We start from the raw sequence: 19,134 nt of genomic DNA, 5'->3' as shown, positions 1-19,134 counted from the left end.
AAAGGTAGGAGTATTCAACAACCGCGTCGGCACTTTGGTGAAAGTCCATATCCCGGTCACACTTCGTGATTGGAACGAAGTGACGCCCCAGATGTTGGGCAATATTCTGAGCGCACTTCATTCCGAGTACACTTTCGTGTACAAGGATGATGAGACCGAGGAGCTGCTTCCGGCGGATTGCTATCGTCATCAGATTGACCAGACTATCATTCGCGATGCAAAGCGAATGAGGCGCAACCAAAAGTCTAGATTATCAGGGACTTTCTTAGGAAAATGTTGTGGGCAAATGAATGTTGCCAAGAAAGAAATCCTAAAAGGATATCAAAAAGACGATTGGGAGAAGGTGATAGAGGAGTTCGCAACTGACGATTGGAAGGTAATGTATAATTCAAAAAAATTATGTTATCTTCTATGAAATCGAATTATAACGCAATTTATATGTGCAGAAAAAGTCTACTCGCAACAGAGACAATTCAAAGAACAAGAAAACGAAGTCCACACAAGGGTCGATTTCTTTTTTGGCTCATCGACATTTGAACGTAAGTTTATTCTAATTTTGTAATATTTTTTTTTTGCAATAAATACATTACTCATATTTTCATAAGAACTGCAGAGTAGGGAAGATGGGACTTTGGCCTCGGCGTTAAACACGTGGGAGAAAAAACATCAAGATGATCAAGACAATTGGACGACAGCTTGGGCGCAACAAGCATTTGTAAGTTACTTGTGTTAATTACTTAATAATCAAGTTTCGATAATCTTAATAATTTTTTTAACATATGTTTGAAGGCGTGAATTATGACTCAAGTCGAGGATATGCAACGACAAGCGACAGAATCAGGCCAAACGTTTGACATAGACCAGGCGGAGCAGTACGCGATGGATACTGTTCTCGGGCAACGTCGAGATTGGTATGTCGGGATAGGTCCCTCGATCCCGAGATCCTCGTATCTCTTGGCTCAGGCTCAGGACGACAGCTCGTCCTCAGGTTCTTCATCGACGCGCGTTCCAGATCCAGTGATTAGCGAGCTACAAGCAGCGTTGGCCGCACAACAAGCTCAGATGAAGGCGTTTCAGCGACAATTCTTTGCCTACACACAGCAGCATCCGTATCCCATGCAGACATCCCCCGCGATGATGCACCCTGGGACGACGCCGCCATCAGCTTCAATGCCGAATGTTCAGATGCCGCCATTCGCTTCAATGCCGAATGTTCAGACGCCGTCATCCGCTTCAATGCCGAATGTTCAGACGCCGCCATCCGCTTCAATGCCAAATCCTGATCAGACGCCAGGTTCGGTAGAATTTCAGCGACATCGTTCGAGCGGCAGCGCACCAGGCCGCCAAGGCGCACAAGCAAGATCTGGCGGAAGATGAGGCCGTGCATTCCAGAATTGGCAGACTTCGAATGAAAAAGGGAAACAAAAAGAATAGATTGTAATTTTTTTAATTTATTGAACGTAAATTATCAAATTTTATGAATTTAATATTAGAATTTCTATTAAATTATTTATATAATTATTCTAATTAATATTATTCAAATTATTTATTTAATTTAACAAAAAAATTATTTAATTAATTTTTAAATAATTTTTTAAATTATAATTTTTATATATTTAATAGGCTGATTCTATTATAATCAGCATTTTAAAAAAAAAACTACAGACAATCAGATGCGACTAGTCACATCTGATACCTTCGCGGGAAGAGTATCAGATGCGACTAGTCGCATCTGATTGTACTAACACCTGCCAAAATATTAGGCAGGGAATTACTATCAGATGCGACTAGTCGCATCTGATACTTTTACCGCGAAGGTATCAGATGCGACTAGTCGCATCTGATACTATAATTCACGCTTTAATATCTTATATTGGAGGATATTTAGGTGCGACTAGTCGCACCTAAAATGTCGCACCTGATAGTGATGACTTTCAGGTGCGACAAGTCGCACCTGATAGTTATGACTTTCAGGTGCGACAAGTCGCACCTAAAATCATCAGGTGCGCACTTTCAGATGCGACTTTGTCGCATCTAAAGTCGCACCTGATGATACTTTCAGGTGCGACATTGGTGCTTTCAGGTGCGACTTTTGTCCAGGTGCGACTTTTGTCGCACCTGATGCTATTAATTGTACTAGTGTTGTGTGTTATGTGATTTTTTCTGTGTGATTGATTGAAATATGTTTAATATGATATGATATGACGATATGCTATAAATTAGAATATCTATAGCACGTCTTATTCTTCTAGGTATGTTATCATGTATGTTTATATCTTTTGTCTTTCATTCATTTAACGTAACGAATACGAGTAATAAGATAAGTAAGCAAGAGAGTCATACCGCCTCAAACTACGGAGGTAATTAGAAGAATTTCTTGAGCCGAATTACGGGTTCACATTGAGAGTTCCTCCTATGTTATGTTATATGACGGGACGTTCTATGAGAGGTCAGAACATCATAGTTCGTTTTCAAAGTGTACACTGAAATCGGTACGGCCACTTTAGAGGACCCCTGAATTAAAATATGATAGAAAAATAGGGTATTTTATGTAACGGTTTAGTTTAAAATACGAATAACCGGTTCATGCATTTTACTACTTATGTTTTATGTGTTATAGCTATTCTTGGTGAGCGTTAGCTCACTCTATATATATTCGTCCGTGTTGCACGTAAACAACATATGAACAAGTGAGAAGGGTGGATCAGTGGCGACGACAGCGAGATGGTTGGGTTATGTTGCAGTTTACGAAAATAAAAGACTTTTGCTTTGCTTTCATTTTTTAAATAATCCAAAAAAAAGGTTTTAATTTTCATGGTTTTAAGTTACGCATTTCAATACTGATACATCTTATAATTTTATTTATGGTATTATCTGCAATCGTATTTTTTTTTTAAATTTCGATTATGCAATTTTGATATTTTGGTTGTCTTCTTTCATCCAGTTTTTAAATAAAAAATTTTTTTTAGGTCTTGAGTTGTCAAACTTTATATTCCAAGTTATGCTTTAAAAAAATTACCTCAAATTTTCTAATGTTTTAAAAAGTAAGATAAGTAAGACAGTCTGAAAAGTCGGGTCGTCACAAATATACCCCCTAAAATGGGTGACCGTAGTCTATTTTAAGAGATTCTATTTTAAGGTCACAATGTAGTTAAAAAAAATTAAAATTGTAGTTGTTAAACGATTTCCTGGTAGTGCAACTGTTAAGCATATACTAGTGAATAACTGTAAATAAAAACAAAAGATAGCAATAACTTACCAGAAAGAGTTCGAAATAAAAGATGTTGACTACCAAAAAATTTCCACCAATATTGAACCACAACTCATTTTTTAAGTAGATTCTGTTTGAGATAGAACAATGAATTATCAACTTATTTGGGTATGTTTCACCTCGTAAGTATTAAAACTTTGCAAACGGACCCCGGTTGAACAACTCTTTTTGCGCATCAGTTTCCAGAATCTTGTACATCACATCAAATTGTGAATGAACAATGATTCTCTGTTTGAAATTTCAACTGTCGCTATAATTAACTCACCAAACTACAATAACACAATAAATAACACGTAAATATAGAGTAATCCAACACGTTTTTACCATTTTATCTTTACATTTACTTGTTTCTTTACGCGTGCACTCTTAGACGGTGATTTTTTTCTCTTTTTTCTCTGCACTTCTAGTCTTCACCAATATGACATAGTCCTAATAACATAAGTCATATTCTTAGATTCATGTAAATAGGTGTAAATAACATGAAATAACAACACGTTTCAAGTAAATAAATATGAAACTTACAAGCCACTAACATTTAAGCTTTACATTACCTATTTATGCTCAGTCAAACTCTTAGTCGGTGTTTTTTCTTCGTCGCCGTAATTTTTTCCTCGCCATTTCAACAAAGACCTAATACCATATTAAATATGTTTATTTAGATTCTGAATGTAAATATATGTAAATACAAGGTACCTCTAAAAACCAACGTCTAAATCCCGGTAATGTGTGAAATTACAAATGAACATTATTATAGACCAAGGTTTGACTTTCTGAGGAAACCGGCCGAAAATCGCCTTACCGGAGAGGATCGGTACCGATTCGCTAGTTACCATTTTCGTTCCAATTCACCGGCACTTTCCGGTGGTTTTTGATGATTTTCGTTGCTTTCCGGTGGTTTTCGTTCATGCAGCCATTTTTTGTCAACTTTCCTTGGATTTCGGTAGGTAAGTTTAAGGGGTTTTCAAATTTTTGAGTTTTTTTTTCATTTTTTTGATAATTTTTTTACTTTAATCCATGATTTCAAGGGTTTGAGCAATGAATATGAGTTTATTGGTTGTTTTGTATGGTTTTCCGTGTATTTTTAGGTTTAATCCAAATCAAAATTGTTGGTTATTAATCTGAATCTGAGTTTTTTGATGTTATAGATGATGATTATGATGTTCTTGAGTTGATGTTATTGAGATGAATATGATGTTTAATGATGATGAATGATGTTCTTGAGGTGAATATGATGATTTGATAACGGATATGATGATTTGTGATGATGAAAAGATATCATGTATTCGTTGTATGAAGTATGAACTATGAAAAGTATGTTTATTTTTGTAAAATATTTGTCTGAATACCCCTCGGTTACCTACATTTATTGATGGTCTCCTCTACGGTAAGCGGTTTCCTACCGGTACCGATTTCCTTTTTTTTCTGAATACCCCTCGATTTCCCTTTCAGGAAACGGTTTACCCCCAAAATTGAAATCCCGGTACGGAAACGGTAATGGTAAGACGAACCTTATTATAGACCGACTGACCGTATTACAGGACATCTTTAAATACCTAGATATCAAATGAGAAAAATCTCTAAAAATACCTAAAAATCTCATAGTTAAATAGCCTTCTTTACTGAATAATATCAAAATCTCTTTGAAACATCATTTTTCGGTCCGATTTACATATGCATCTAAAAAAAATCATAAAACTCTAATTTCTAAAACTTCAAAATACCTAGATAATCAAATGCATCAACTAAAAATTACTTGGAACAACCCAAAATGATGTCTTGTGAATCATACCTCTTTGCCGTTTGTAAATATTTGTAATTTTACAATTTCTCGTTCTCAGTCGTTGGTTCCTTTTCTTTAACTTTCTCGGTTTGAAATGAGAAATGAAAAATCGCGCGAAGGTTCTTGATTGAGTCAAATTTCTTTCCTCGTTTTGCGCGTTTATCATAACTACATGAACTAATACCCATTTTAATTACAAAATATAATGACGCTGAGCGAGAATTCTGATTGGGACTTCAGTCAATTTACGCGTGTAAATAATGATTTATGGTTACTTACCAAAAATTTACTACATGTTGGCTAAATGGCAAACCATAAACGTAAATATTGTTATATGTCTATTGGACCATAAAATATAATGTCATACACTAACATGTCCTAAAATGTTCTTTACTCTAGAAGGCTATATCACTATGTAAGGAAAAAAAAGTTTGGAAGACATATGTAAAATGACATTTTGTGTTTTGCTAACTCATAGATATCGCATTGTATATGATCATTTTTTAAAAACGCTGGAAATAAATATTTTAAATAACAAAATTTAGGGTGATCAAATCGAATATGCCACAATATTATTTCATCTCCTAAAGATAAGAAATATGAACACTTAAGTATCTGACTTTGTTTACTCTAGCTTTCTTCGGAGTTGAGGTAGTACAATTCTCCACTTTTCTTAACATTGTCAATCATCTTCCCCGAGGGGAGGTTCTCAAAAACACAATTATTTGATGTGAATGTTGTGTCATAGTGAGACTACGTCTCTAGACACAAGTATTAGTACTTAAACAATAAAGTGTTAGTCTAATAAGCCATAATATATTTTCTTGATATATGACATTAACGGGATAGAAATCAAATTTATGTGTTATTTATCATACTTTTTCAAATTTATCCAGTAAAACTAGAGTGTATTAATATTTATACAATTCACCACATTGTCCTTGCTACAATAAAGATATATGTCTATATGTCGTCACACGAGGCCAACTAACCAAGCACCAATTACAACATAAGTAAGTTTTGAGACCCTTGAAGTTGGGACGTCTGAACTACTCGTACTTTTCTCCATAGCCCGCGCAAAGTGAGAGCCTATGCCTACACTGAATAAGAGTCATCTTGCTAAATTGTGGCAATAACCGTTTATCTCTGTTGTATTGGTCTTGTTCAATGGGCCGAAATCCCATTCTTCTAAGAAATGTTCGCTTCCACGAGTCCGAATTTTGATGCTTTAGTTTGTTGCTGTCCCTATCTTCATCACTCCCACTTTCTTTCCCACCACTGAATGGAAGCCTAAACAAGAGCCTCATAATCTTCTCCCTTAAATTTTCTTTGGGCCTTTTGGCCAGCGGCTCTACGGCTTCATCGAGCCTTGCCTGGCTCAGCTTCACGCGCCTCACTCGTCTAGCGAACACAACTCCTCTTGGCTCACCCAATATCATGCGGTGTTTCTCACTAATGGGACTTTTTTTCATGTCTTCTTCCCACATATTTCTTGGACTAGCCCATCTCGCGGAAACCGACTCACTCGGCTTATCTTGAAGCAAACTCGTACGACGGTATCCACAAGTCTCGGCCCGTTGAGGGGACAACGACCGGGCCCGCCTACTAGTTTTTCCCTCCCTAACCGTTTCGAGAGCCACCACAAAAGGGTCGAAATCGTCGTTCCACAAGCACTGCCGAGCGATGGGCCGTCTGAGGACCGAACGTGGGGACCTTGGCTCGCCACGGAAACCGGGCGGAGGGTCCAAAGGAACAACTCTCCCATCACAAAAGAGCTCATCATCATAGGCCATGACCGGCTTAGATTCCACGCCGGACTGTCCACGGAAACGCTCTTGTTTCTCTTTGACTTCGTAGGCCTCTAGGCTTGTCCCGAACGCGAAATCGTGATCGAATTTTCTAGTTATTGGCGTTGCTGGCTCGGTTTTAAGACCAAACAAAGTGTTTGATGCTTCGGGTATGGGACTTGTTGGTGCACTATAGAAGTTGAGGCTGTCTTCTAGGCTGCAAATACTTCTCGGGCTCGTGGCTGCGCTAAGATAGCAAACATCGTTTGGGGTTTCCATTATATCACGAATAAGAGATTTTGAGATATGAAGAAAAAAAACTATGTGATCTAATTTGGTTTTAGAGAGCTCTTTCTTTGGTAACCCCTCTATATATGAAGACCTTAAAAGGCTTAAGAACGCGTTTTTGCTTTTTAATTATTGTCATCACTAAAACTTGGACAACATTTACAAGTAAAAAAAGGGATGAGCAATTCTTTGTTGGTATCACTTTCTTATCTGCAATTTAAGTGGCGGCCAAATCAGCAGCTCAATTATTTACTACTAAAGGTCTTCATTATCATTATTTTATTTTTATTGAATAGTTTATATATGTGCTTTCACAATTCCAGGGAGCGATAGGCGCAAAATCTTCTTGTCTTTTGAAAGTTATAATATATCGTAATATTATTGGTCCAAGATTCTTAGAACTAATTGTTTTTTTTTTCTTCTTAAAATTCTAAGTCACGTGAGACTCAAGCAAGGCATGCCATTCCAAGCAAATTACAATTTTTATTTATTTGCGAAAACATTAAATTTTATCCTAGACTATCACCACTCCAGGAGAATCATATCACTCGAAATAGGATCACATGCAAATAGATTTTTAAATGAACAGTTTTTTTTTTTTTTTTTTTTTTTTTTTTTGTTATTGGAAGACCCGTGACAATGACCAAGAGCAAGTAGAAACAAAATTTACCAAGTAGTACGATATTTATATACAATACAACTCTGTAGAATTACTGTAGTTGATATAAATAAATACGACACCTAGTTCTCCTAAATATCGCGTGAAATTATTAGCAAACTTTGTCATAGGACAAAAGAACGTGAATTATTAATGGTTAAAAATTTATCATCCTAAGGTATCCAATGCTACTTTATTTCTTTTGAATATGTACGACCATATTGTTTTGTTCTTCATTTATGCAATTTGGCGCTTTACTTAACCATATAGAAAATACTACCTTTTGTTCCTCTACTTTTAACATGCTTATCCTCTCGGAGCAATTTGATAAAGCATAAAATATATTTTATGAAATATGGACTAATATAACTTTTTTCTTTTAATCAAGAAAAAAGAAATTACCCCCACTAACAAAATTAGCAAGTGTGACCCATAAAGCTCATATTTCAAGTCCAAAACCAACTCAAGGCCCAAGTCAAAATATCAAACAAAATTCCTTTAGTAATAACAACAATAGTATGTGCACAAATAGCACAAGAACACATTACTGAAGGTAAGAGCACAGCTCAATTTACAAAACCATTTTTGGTGGGAATCACCAATAATCCCCGCAAGAACAGACGCCAGCGTTGAAATGGTGGAATCTGTAGTTGTCCCTCATCACGATGTCCCTCTCCTCGGCCCTCGATATGAACTTGGCCGCGGCGTGACAGTCTCCGCAGATCCTCAGATTCTTTATTATCCTGAGAGGCGTCCGCGGCGGCGTGCTGATCAGCCCGAACGCCATTGCGAGCTTCTCGCTGTGGCCGCACAGACTCGACTCCCTCTCGTCCTCGCCCACGTTCTTGAGCACGAACCTCGTCTCGGGAACGTGGCCCGACTCCTTCATCGCCGCGTACACGCTCTCCACCTTCGAAGCCACCGAGGGATGCGACGAAGCCTCTCCCGCGATGAAGCTGTGCACCTCCCTCTTCACCTCGATCCAGCTACACCCGGGCGATTTCCTCACTCCCCGTTGCCTCATCACCCCGCGAACCTCCTTCGCTTCTTCCCATCTCCCGCCCGAGGCGTAGATGTTGGCCAAGAGGATGTAGTTTCCCGAGCACTGCGGCTCGAGCTCGAAGAGCCGTCTCGCTGCGCGCTCGGCGATCTCGGGATTCGAGTGGATTCTGCAGGCTCCTAGCAACGAGCCCCAAACCGCGGCGTTTGGCTCGAAGGGCATTCGCTCGATGAACTCCAACGACTCGTCGAACCGTCCCGATCGGGCCAGGAGATCGACGACCGCGGCGTATTGCTCCATCTCCGGCTCCATCGAGTGCTCTTCCCTCATCGAGTCGAAGAACTCGAGTCCTTGCTCGACGAGGCCCGAGTGAGCGCATGCCGATATGAGGTTCGTGAAAGTCACGTGGTTCGGCTGCAGCCTCGGGATCTCTCGGAAGAGCTCGATTGCTTCGGACCCGAACCCGTGCATTCCGTACATCGAGATCATCACGTTCCACGTGACGAGGTCTCTGTCGGGCATCGAGTCGAAAGCCCGGCGGCTCGCCCGGATCGACCCGCTCCGCCCGTACATGTCCACGACCGCATTCTGCACGAAATTACCGCCGCTGTCCAAACCGTTCCTCGTCACGAACCCGTGAATCTCTTTGCCTTGGCGTAGAGCCGCGAGCCTCGAACAGGCTCGGAGGACCGAGATAATCGTAACACTGTCGGGGTTTACTCCGGCGAGGCTCATTTCTCTCAGGAGATCCAGAGCAGCCACGCCGCGGCCGCTTTGAGCGCACGCCGCGATGATCGAATTCCACGTCACGACGTCTTTTCTCGAGATTTCTTTGAAGACTGAGTGAGCGAGGTCGAGCGATTCGCATCTCGAGTACATCGAAATGAGAGCGCTTCCGACTCCGTCGGACTGGTTGATTCGGCGCCTTATTACATACCCGTGAATCTCCTTCCCTAATCTCAAATCGTTCATGCGGGCGCAAGCAGATAGAGCCGACAATATGGAGATCGAATTCGGCTTCACGTCTTCTTCTTTGCACATTCGTAACAGAAAGTCGAGAGCCGATTTCGTGTCTCCTTTTTGGGTGAAACCTGCAATCAGTCCGTTCCATGTAACTGTGTCGGTTTTGACTCCCAAAGTCTTCATCTCGTTGAGCAGCTCGATGGCTTCTTCATAACAGCCTTTGATTGCGTAACCGGATAGCATTGAATTCCACGATATCAAGTCCTTTCCTTTGATATCTCTAAATATTCGTGTTGCGGCTTTTAAGGACCAGCATTTCGCGTAGAATTTGATTAAAGCGTTTCTCACTAGCTGGTTCGAGTCAAGCTCGTCTCTCTTTATGGAATACCCGTGTACTTCTCTTCCCGATTGGGAAGAAGACAGGTTCGTACAAGACGAAACCACGCTCGATATCGTAAACGAGTTTGGTGTCACTCCTCTCTCGACCATTTTCCGAAACAAATTCAGTGCCTCGGCGGGACAGCCGTTTTTCTCAAGTCCCGATATCACCGTGGTCCATGACACCACGTTCGGTCTGAAGTCATCTTTGTTGCTCTGTTCATGCAGATATTCCAAAGCCTCCTTCAGTTTCCCATGCTGAGCATACCCGGAGATAATCGAATTCCAAGTCACTTGGTCGGGTGTTACACCTTCGAGTCTCATGTCATTGATGTACCTCATGGCTCTGCCAAAATCGCCTTTCGACGCGTAACCCGAAACCATGATGTTCCACATCACGATGTCCTTGAATTTGATATCTTCGAACAACCGTCTAGCGATGTTGATTCGCCCACATTTCACGAACATCTCGAGATAAGACCTCTTCACGAAAGTGTTTCCCTCGAACCCGATTTCCAACATGTGGTCGTAAACATCTAGTCCCGACTTGTAGTCCTTTGACTCAGTACAAGCCTTAAAAACCTTTGGGAAGACGAAGTGATCGGGTCTGACTCCTTCACCAACCATCGAGTAAAACAAGCCAATTGTCTCTTTGTGGTATCCCAATCTGCAATACATCTCCATCATCGAAGTCCAGTTATAAACACTTCTATTAGGCATTTTGTCGAACAGTTTGCCCGCATCGTCGACGTGGCCGATCTTAGTGTACATTTCCAGCAATTGACTACCGAGGAATTCACATATACCCACCCCCGAAACGATCAAGTGAGCGTGAACTTGAAAACCGAGCTCGGAAATACCGATCTTCCGACATTTCTGAAGTATCAAAGCATAGGTTTTGGAAGACTCGTCTGGGTTTGTTAAATCCATGGAATAAAGCAAACTCGCAATGTCTCTCAAAACCCCATTTTCAGGAACTGAATTCTTCGTTAGAGAACCGCGGTTACGAATGCCAGCTTTTGTTGGTATTGAGAATGTTTCGGAGTTTAAGTAGCCCATTGGAGGTGTTGATCGACATTTATGAGAATGAGACCTTGTTTGGGAGGTATTTTGATTCAGTTTGTTATTAAAAGCTGACTTGTGAACAGCTGGGGTTATAGGGCACGTAGCCATTTATGCATGAGAAAGGTATCAACGGAAGTTGAGCTATTTGCTTACTATACTCTGAACCTGTTGTTTTCGTTTTGAGGGAGAAACTCTGAATTTCTTTTTCTTTTTTTTTTTTTTTTTTTTTTGAAAGGGACCAACACAAAACACCAAAATGTAGCATCTTTCTTATCGTATCCCCACTTTTTTTCTTCTACTAATTTTATCGAACGCCCAAAAATAAAAAGAGCCAAAAATTCTCACATTTGTAAAATCTTAGTCGAAATTAAAGGAAGGATCTCTTAATAATACGTCTAGTTGGACTCGCTGAGAGAGAAGATGGAAAGTCTGTGCGCCTACAATTTGAAACCTCCGGTTTTTCTGTGCGCCTCTAGAAACAGCAAGAACCGTGGAAGAATGAGATTCACAGTTCGCAGCAAAGATTTCCGAAGTGAGCTCAACGACGACGAGAGCGAAGCTTCCGTGTCCGACGCTGCATCGGCTTTCGCGATCCTCGGTGCGGACCCAAAAAGCTCCTCCGCAGAGCTCAAGGCCGCTTTTCGCGCCAAAGTACTCTCTTTTATTTTTCGCTTACATCGTTCGAGTTTTCAAGATAAATTTGTGATTGTTTTTATCAGGTCAAGCAGTTTCATCCTGATGTGAATAGAACCGGGAAAAGCTCTGATGTGATGATTCGACGTGTCATTAAGGCTTATCAGGTGAAATTGTTATCGTCTACTTGTTTTCTCATGTTCATTTTAGGTTTAGCAAAAGTGTCGATTTTCAGTGTCTATGTGATTGTGCAATGAACTTACCTTATCATGGTTAGCTCTTTCGTTTCGATTCACAATTTTTTTAGTTTGTTTGATAAGGTCTTTCACAAGTGGAACATCAATCCAGTGTTTGTGTTGATTTCAGGATAACAACTAAATAGTTTATTTTCATTATTCTCTTTAGTACCATGTTTTTTATTTTGATAATTCAAAATTGCAACTTTTTTTTGATACATTACTCTCTGTGGGTGTGGCTATAAAATTGTGAGAGTTATGCATAGTATTTTTGGTCTAGTTATGCAGATCTTATCCGATCACAGTCGTCTGGAGATCATTGAAAGGTAAACGATTCAAATTTCAGTTCCAGATTCCAATACATAGTCTTACATGGTCTTTCTTTGCAGTGAATGTTTAGATCCCTTCGATAACCCGGAATGTGAAGCAAATGATATCTTCGTCAATGAGTCTCTTTGTGTTGGAAAAGGTAGATAGATAAGCGAAGTGAAAATCATTGGCTCGGTTCTTTAGGAAACTCAGGTTTATATTTCTCTGCGACCAAATGCAGGGTGTTCATATTCATGTGTGGAAAGAGCCTCTCATGCCTTTGCGTTTGCTTCAACTGCAACCGCAAGAGCAACTTCTCAAGGTTTTTTTTTTTTTTTTTTTTGGGATCAATTCATATGGCTTCTTTCATTTATTCAATCAGCAATATAGATGGTGTTTTGGTATCCTATTTTATGATAGGACACGGTGAAGATTACCAAGTTCGGATCGCTGTGGGTCAGTGCCCGAGAAGTTGTATTCACTATGTTACTCCTTCGCAAAGAATAGTTCTAGAGGAGTTACTTTATAGGTAATGAGAAGTTCTAGCGTGTCATTCAGATTAGTGCATATTATCATCAAAAAAATTTTACTTGATATCACAGCATATTGGACGTGCCATGGGATAGTTCGCCCGAAGCAGAGATGCTTCACAGCTTAATTGTAAAGGCCAAGTACGAAAACAACCGGTACCAGAAGCCAAAGAAACAACCCAAAGCTTCAACTGAAACTGTTGATTGGTTTTAAGGATTGATTTGTACAACAATGCTGATAGAAACTGCTGAAACTTCTCTTTTTGTTTTTTCTTTTTACTATAGGGATGGAAAGACTTGTGTATTCATGTTTATTGTTCTATTTTTTATTTTATTTTTAAAGCCTTGTATATGAAATAATATGATAAATTGTTACGTCTTGATTAATATGTCTTTCTTATGCTATCCTCTACTATAAATTGTATATGATAAATTGTAAAATTTACGCATATTTTCCCAATTTGAAAAAAGAAATAATCAGTTGGATTGAATTAAAAACTCTATGCCCGTGTCTTTTTCTTGATTTAGCCTTTTTTTAATTATTATTTTATTTAATTTAGCAACACTTGAGGAAATAATTTGGTTTGATTGTTAGAACTTAGAAGTAACTATTTTAATTTCAAAAAAAGATTGTATGAAATAATAATTTTAAAAAAAGGCTCTTCAAATATTAAACATATATAATGGAAATTTCTTATATAGAATATAGAGATATGAAAATATATAAGCAACGTATAAAATAATGTAGAGGGTTATAGTATAAAATCCTGATTAGTTGAAGGTCAAAATATTAAAATATATTAATTCTGGTTTTTCTGCTATGGACCAAGGATTGAAATCTCGCGCGAGATGGGGGTATCTCGCGCGAGTTCTCGTTTCTCGCCTAGGTGCGAGAGCGAGATGTTAATAATTCGCAAAGCTGTCCGTTTCTCGCGATATCTCGCAGTGTTTCTCGCGTTTTGACTTACCCAATTTATCGTTCGACTGAAGTTAAAAAATGAAAAAAAAAAACACCCAAAATCGCAGCTTATCCTCAGCTTCGGACGAGAAAAAAGCTATGCAAATCTCGCCGCTTCCATCACAAGATCTGCTCAATGAGGTTAACTACTTTAGACATTATAGTTATTAACAATTATCCATTTTTTTATGTAGCTTACTACCTTAATCCAAAGTCACAGTACAACAGAGAGGTTCATATGGATAGTACACACATGGCATCGGTGACAAAGGTCTTTGACGTTTTGCACCCACACGATGATTCATCTAGGGTAGGACACGAGGTATTTATATTATTGGTATTTATGCACACGTCTTTGATATTAATTTCTTATAATTTATATTTTCAAATATACAGTTGTTAGCATTTCGAGACGCTAAAGGAGACTTTTGTAAAAAAAAAAAATGTGCGATATCAGCGAGAGGTACTCTAGCAGCAGGTAATAATTTCACGTAATGATTTAAGATGGTTTATAGTTCGAATTTTAATGTTGATAATGTGTATGTATTTTAGCAAATTGGTGGGAGCTTTATGGAAATGCTACTCCGACATTGCAAAAATTAGCTATGCGAATCCTTTCCCAAACCGCGTCTTCATCAGCATGCGAAAGGAATTGGAGCACGTTTGCATTAATGCATACGAAGCAGCGGAACCGCGTAGCATACAAGAGGTCTGAGAAACTTGTATTTTGCAGTTACAACATGAAGCTGAACATGAGAGACATGAAGTACAAGTTCGATAATTCAGTGGTGCCTTTAGATCCTTTGGACATCATCGAACGGGCTTTTGAAAGGTCAGGAGCCCAAAATGAAGGAGATGATGGATGCTTAACTGGATTGATCCTGTTCACCTAGATGACGAAAATCAGAACCCGGATATGCACATTGCTGAAGAGGCTGCAAATCTTGGAGTTTATGTCAACCAAGTTTTGAACGAAAACGTCTGCCCCCTCTCCCTCCCATCGAGAGACTCAAGACGTTTCAAGTTCTTCAGATGATACTGGGCATGCCTCGGATGATAACGCAGGTAAGATTGCTCTCATAATTTAATCAAACAAGTTTTTTATTTTCTAATTCCGTTTTTATTATAATCATAGGTGGCGATGGTGGTGGTGGTGATTGTGGACATGGTGAAGAACGTGACGGGCAATACAACAGTGGTGGTGGATACGATCCTCAATTCGGCGGCAGTGGTGGATATAGCGTACCAAAAACGGACGATGAATACGACCGCATGAATCCAGCCTTTTTTTAGTCAGGATATGGAGGCAACACGTACGGGGGTTTGTCTGATGCAATGTCATTCTCTTCTACTAGCAAAGACGTTGATCAATTGTCACAGTTTTTCGGTGGGTTCTCGATTACACCGGAGGACTCAAAATCCTCGCATCCAATAGAGCCGCATGGTTGGTCTTACACTTATCCTGAGTATCCGATGATAGTCCCTGTGCCCATGCATATCCCCGTCATCCCCGTCTCTCCCCCCATCTTAAGGGATTTTTACAATCCACATGATGTCCAACCTCGTATTCATTACCGACCAGGTTTTGAAAAATACTCCATTTATGTTACATTAGATCAGTATAACTACAATCGTCACGTGAAGACTTATCTAACCACATTTGCTCACATGATGACTTGGTACGAGTATTGTCTGATGCAAGATCAACAACCTCATACATTTCAGGGCCCCCGACACTCTACCAACGAGTTGCGACAATGATTGTGAACTCTCTATTACATGTGTATTGATTGGTACTCCATTTAGAATTTTATGTGTGGAATGTTGAAAACTTTAGTTTAAAATTTAATTTTTTGTGTATCCTAAATTTATACAAAATCCTAATTAAAAATTGTTCAAATATCTCACGGAATATCCATTTCTGGACGGTATATCCCGCGAAATGCGGTATACCATACGGTACGAGATACTCCGAACGTTCATCAAATAACACGAGATACCACGGTATGAGACGACGGTGAGACGCGAGATTTTAATCCTTGCTATGGACAAGGGTTTGAGAGTTAAAAAAAAAAAATAGAACGAAATAAACAGCAAAAATAACTATAGCTCGATCGGGTGAGTGAAATCACCAGTATCAATCCCGTATTTGTGTCGCCGGAACTCGCCGGAAATATCAGGTTCTTCTCTGATTCCCATTATCAGATTTCATCTTTGTAATTCTCTCCCTCTCGGAGACTGATAGCCGCCAAATTTCGCCGGAATCAGGCGTTTGAGCCCGAGTGACTCTCTCAAATTCGCTCCCTGTACATCGTGAACCCTCAGATCCTCATTATGATCTGTTTCTTAACAATGAAATTATATTCGATAATATCAAAATTAAGGTTTTCTCAGTGCATATATTTTTATTGTAAATTTCCTAGATTAAGTTTACGTTTATGGAGGATAAGTAACACTGTCCGGGACACTTTTTTTCCCAAATTTAAAAGGCAACCACAACAAGAAGTTAATGTGTAGCAATTGTTTAATTCGTAGGCTTAGAAAGGAGGACATCGGAGGCTTCTTCGTAAAACAAAATATCTGGTTTTCAGGTACCTTAGATAGACTGTTCAATTGATATGAGGCTCTTCTTTGTTGGGGACTTGAGTTTTGTGCAAATCTTACGAGTTTTTAAAGCTGCTCATCTTGGTGCAGGTTTGCAAAAAGTAACTGATATGCTTGGATTGAAATTTGACGAGCACTTCCAATCCTATCGTTCAAAATGCATGTCCTCGTTACTCACTATGCCTTCTATGCCCTTTTCGCTTGCCAAATTTGCAGCGCCATGAACATGTTAGTCTGTGTGTGTACAGTATATATAACGTTAGTTTCTTTTATCCTTGATCTTACTCGGAATTTCATTTGTGCTGGGTTATGGTCTCTAGGATGGACAGTAAAGTGTTGAATGTCGGGGAAGAACTATGGAACAAGACACTACCTCTTCAAGGTGGTTCTCGTCTTTACCAGCTTCAGGGGTTCAAACAGCTTACTTGGTACGAAGTAAAGATATCATATCCAGCTTCTGTATGTACTTCGCGTCTAAAAATCCGCTTCTTAATTTCTTATATTAACTTGGTATTCGCTGTTAGAAATACTCTTTTAAGAAAGGATTGAATGTTTGACAGATACCCGCTAGCTTTTCCTTGGAGCTGAAGAGGGGTGTGTTTGATACGGGTCTACGCATGAACCGAAGATTGCTCAACACCGAGAAAATCATTATCAAGACCGAGGGTGGAATGAACCAAACCAGTGAGGTTCCGAATTCGCTGTTGAAACTCACTTCCGTATCGTCTTTCTTCATAATTGTGGATTTTTTTTTCTTTTCTTCAGGATGAAATGTATGTTTTGGTGAGCGTGAAGCCTGAGGGGTTTGTCGCTGTACCCAATGCTGGAGAGCAAGAGATCGTCCTTTACAACATAGGTACGGTTTCTCTATTTTATTTCCCTTTTCATAGTAACTCTTACGAGTTTGAGTTTTGCAAATGTTTAGTGTGTTTTCTGGTTTCCGTGATGACAGTTTGTGATGAATTGCTGTTGGGGATTCCACACAAACCTTGGACGGTTGGGATTTTCGTAATTCTTTGTATTGCTCTCTCGTTCATCGTCCCATCGTTCCTCCCTCCATATTTGCTGCACAAGAGTGAAAACTTTGCAACTGCGTCCAAGGATTCTTAAAACCTGTGACATTATTGGCTTTAGGTGTTTTAAGTTGCTACGTTGATATTTATGTTTATGCAAATTAGTTTATTTTTTATTCTAAATTTAAGAAATCATGAATATATCATATGCTTTAACATGATCAGTTCGATTTGTCCATAAACATTTTAGATTTGTAATTTGAATATGTTATGGCATATACACAGTAAAAAAATAAAAAAATAAAAAAATAAAAAATTTAGAAGCAGGCTAGGATAATTTCAGCAGGGTTCGAAATGCCGTTTTTAATGCCGTTTCGAGCCTCTTGATTTACGGAAATTCGACATGCCGACGGAAAACTTAACAGAAAAAATGTGAAAAATGGCAAATGAAATGCCGTTTTTGATGGAAAACCAACATGTCGATGGAAAACCGAACGGAAATATTGTTGTTAGTATATATACACATGATACATGATAATATATCTTTTAATTTTTAAACTTAAGATTTATGGCAACTATATTTTATAATCTTCAATACGTAATTGTTTTTACATCAATCAATATCTAATATTTCAATACCCACAATTTGAAAATTTCAATCTCACATCACATAACGTATTTATACCCGATATACAAATTTATATATATATATATATATATATATATATATATATATATATATATGTATGTATATTATATATATATATATATATGTGTGTGTGTGTGTGTGTGTGGATATATCTATGTATTATTTATATATATATATATATATATATATATATTATTTCTTAAATCTAGATGAGATTTTTAAGTTTTTATGTGATATATTTTTTATAATTTAATTTATAATGTTTTATAAATTTATTATTAATTTTTTTTTTTATATTAAGTTTATGATAGTATAAATTTTTATTTATAAATTTTATGTTAAACTTATACACAATATAACCAAATGAAAACGTAACTCAGTGGTATATGTTGGGCGTCCCACTTAGGTGCCTAGGGTTTGAATCTCATTCTCACCTTCAATTCTTAAACTAAAAACGACACAAAACGAAAAACGACAAACAAAACGAAAAATTTGTACTTCGTCAGCCATTTATTCTCCGACAGCGGTGTCGCCGGCGAATTTCGTCGGCATTTAAAATATTGAGTTTCATATAACATCTCTTTCCAATATAGTAAATTAACTTAAAATATATAAATAAAAACTTTAATTATATGTAAAAGAAATAGTAAACTATTCAAGCACTTTACAAGTAAAAGCCAAGTTTTGTTTTTTAACATTGTAAACGGGGTTTAAAATTTCACGTAATGTCATCAAAATGGCGGCAAAATTGCATTGTTTTGGAAAGTCTGACACATTTCTGACATGTTGTTCGTTGCACCACAAATTTACGTCGATGTGTCATCGTTTTGTCGTCAATTTGCCTATGTCGTTTCGTCGTCAAAATATTCTCTCAACTTCGAAGATGAGATTCCGCGCCAGAGCGTCGTGATTTCGCCAAAGACCACCTTATTTCATAAAGTCTTTTGCAAAATCAACATATCTTCTGTCATATCACCACGGTCGTCGATATTCCCGCCGCTCGTCTGTAAAA

The 19,134-nt window shown here is 38.5% G+C and overlaps 3 protein-coding genes and 1 pseudogene across 5 annotated transcripts; 2 read left to right on the top strand and 2 right to left on the bottom strand.

Moving 5' to 3' along the window:
- Positions 1 to 5,874: 5,874 nt before the first annotated feature.
- Positions 5,875 to 7,220, bottom strand: LOC149380903 (uncharacterized). The gene has a single exon (XM_089601167.1). The coding sequence runs from the start codon at positions 7,115 to 7,117 to the stop codon at positions 6,101 to 6,103; it is 1,017 nt and encodes a 338-aa protein (XP_089457293.1). The 5' UTR covers positions 7,118 to 7,220; the 3' UTR covers positions 5,875 to 6,100.
- A 971-nt stretch (positions 7,221 to 8,191) lies between these two features.
- On the bottom strand, positions 8,192 to 11,298 carry LOC149380902 (pentatricopeptide repeat-containing protein CRR2, chloroplastic pseudogene; annotated as a pseudogene).
- Positions 11,299 to 11,590: 292 nt separating this feature from the next.
- Positions 11,591 to 13,319, top strand: LOC149380901 (Chaperone DnaJ-domain superfamily protein). The gene is made up of 7 exons (XM_089601119.1): positions 11,591 to 11,841; positions 11,910 to 11,990; positions 12,348 to 12,385; positions 12,449 to 12,528; positions 12,610 to 12,690; positions 12,789 to 12,897; positions 12,971 to 13,319. The coding sequence occupies exons 1-7, from the start codon at positions 11,611 to 11,613 to the stop codon at positions 13,110 to 13,112; spliced, it is 762 nt and encodes a 253-aa protein (XP_089457245.1). The 5' UTR covers positions 11,591 to 11,610; the 3' UTR covers positions 13,113 to 13,319.
- A 2,593-nt stretch (positions 13,320 to 15,912) lies between these two features.
- LOC149380900 (uncharacterized) lies at positions 15,913 to 17,649 on the top strand. Of its 3 annotated transcripts, none has more exons than XM_089601079.1 (7): positions 15,925 to 16,036; positions 16,392 to 16,447; positions 16,677 to 16,688; positions 16,781 to 16,919; positions 17,021 to 17,149; positions 17,226 to 17,316; positions 17,413 to 17,649. In XM_089601079.1, exons 3-7 carry the CDS (start codon positions 16,681 to 16,683, stop codon positions 17,568 to 17,570), a joined length of 525 nt encoding a protein of 174 aa, XP_089457205.1. In that variant the 5' UTR covers positions 15,925 to 16,036; positions 16,392 to 16,447; positions 16,677 to 16,680; the 3' UTR covers positions 17,571 to 17,649. The 3 variants fall into 3 exon arrangements, with proteins under 3 accessions (XP_089457204.1, XP_089457205.1, XP_089457203.1); XM_089601077.1 differs by having other exon boundaries at positions 16,551 to 16,688; XM_089601078.1 differs by lacking the exon at positions 16,392 to 16,447 and having other exon boundaries at positions 15,913 to 16,036; positions 16,551 to 16,688.
- Positions 17,650 to 19,134: the final 1,485 nt, after the last annotated feature.

Source organism: Urtica dioica, chromosome 11 (assembly GCF_054948205.1).
Source record: "Urtica dioica subsp. dioica isolate 48M chromosome 11, U.dioica_male_clone48M_v1_H2, whole genome shotgun sequence".
Classification (NCBI taxonomy): domain Eukaryota; kingdom Viridiplantae; phylum Streptophyta; class Magnoliopsida; order Rosales; family Urticaceae; genus Urtica; species Urtica dioica.
This window is presented reverse-complemented; position numbering and strand designations above follow the sequence as displayed.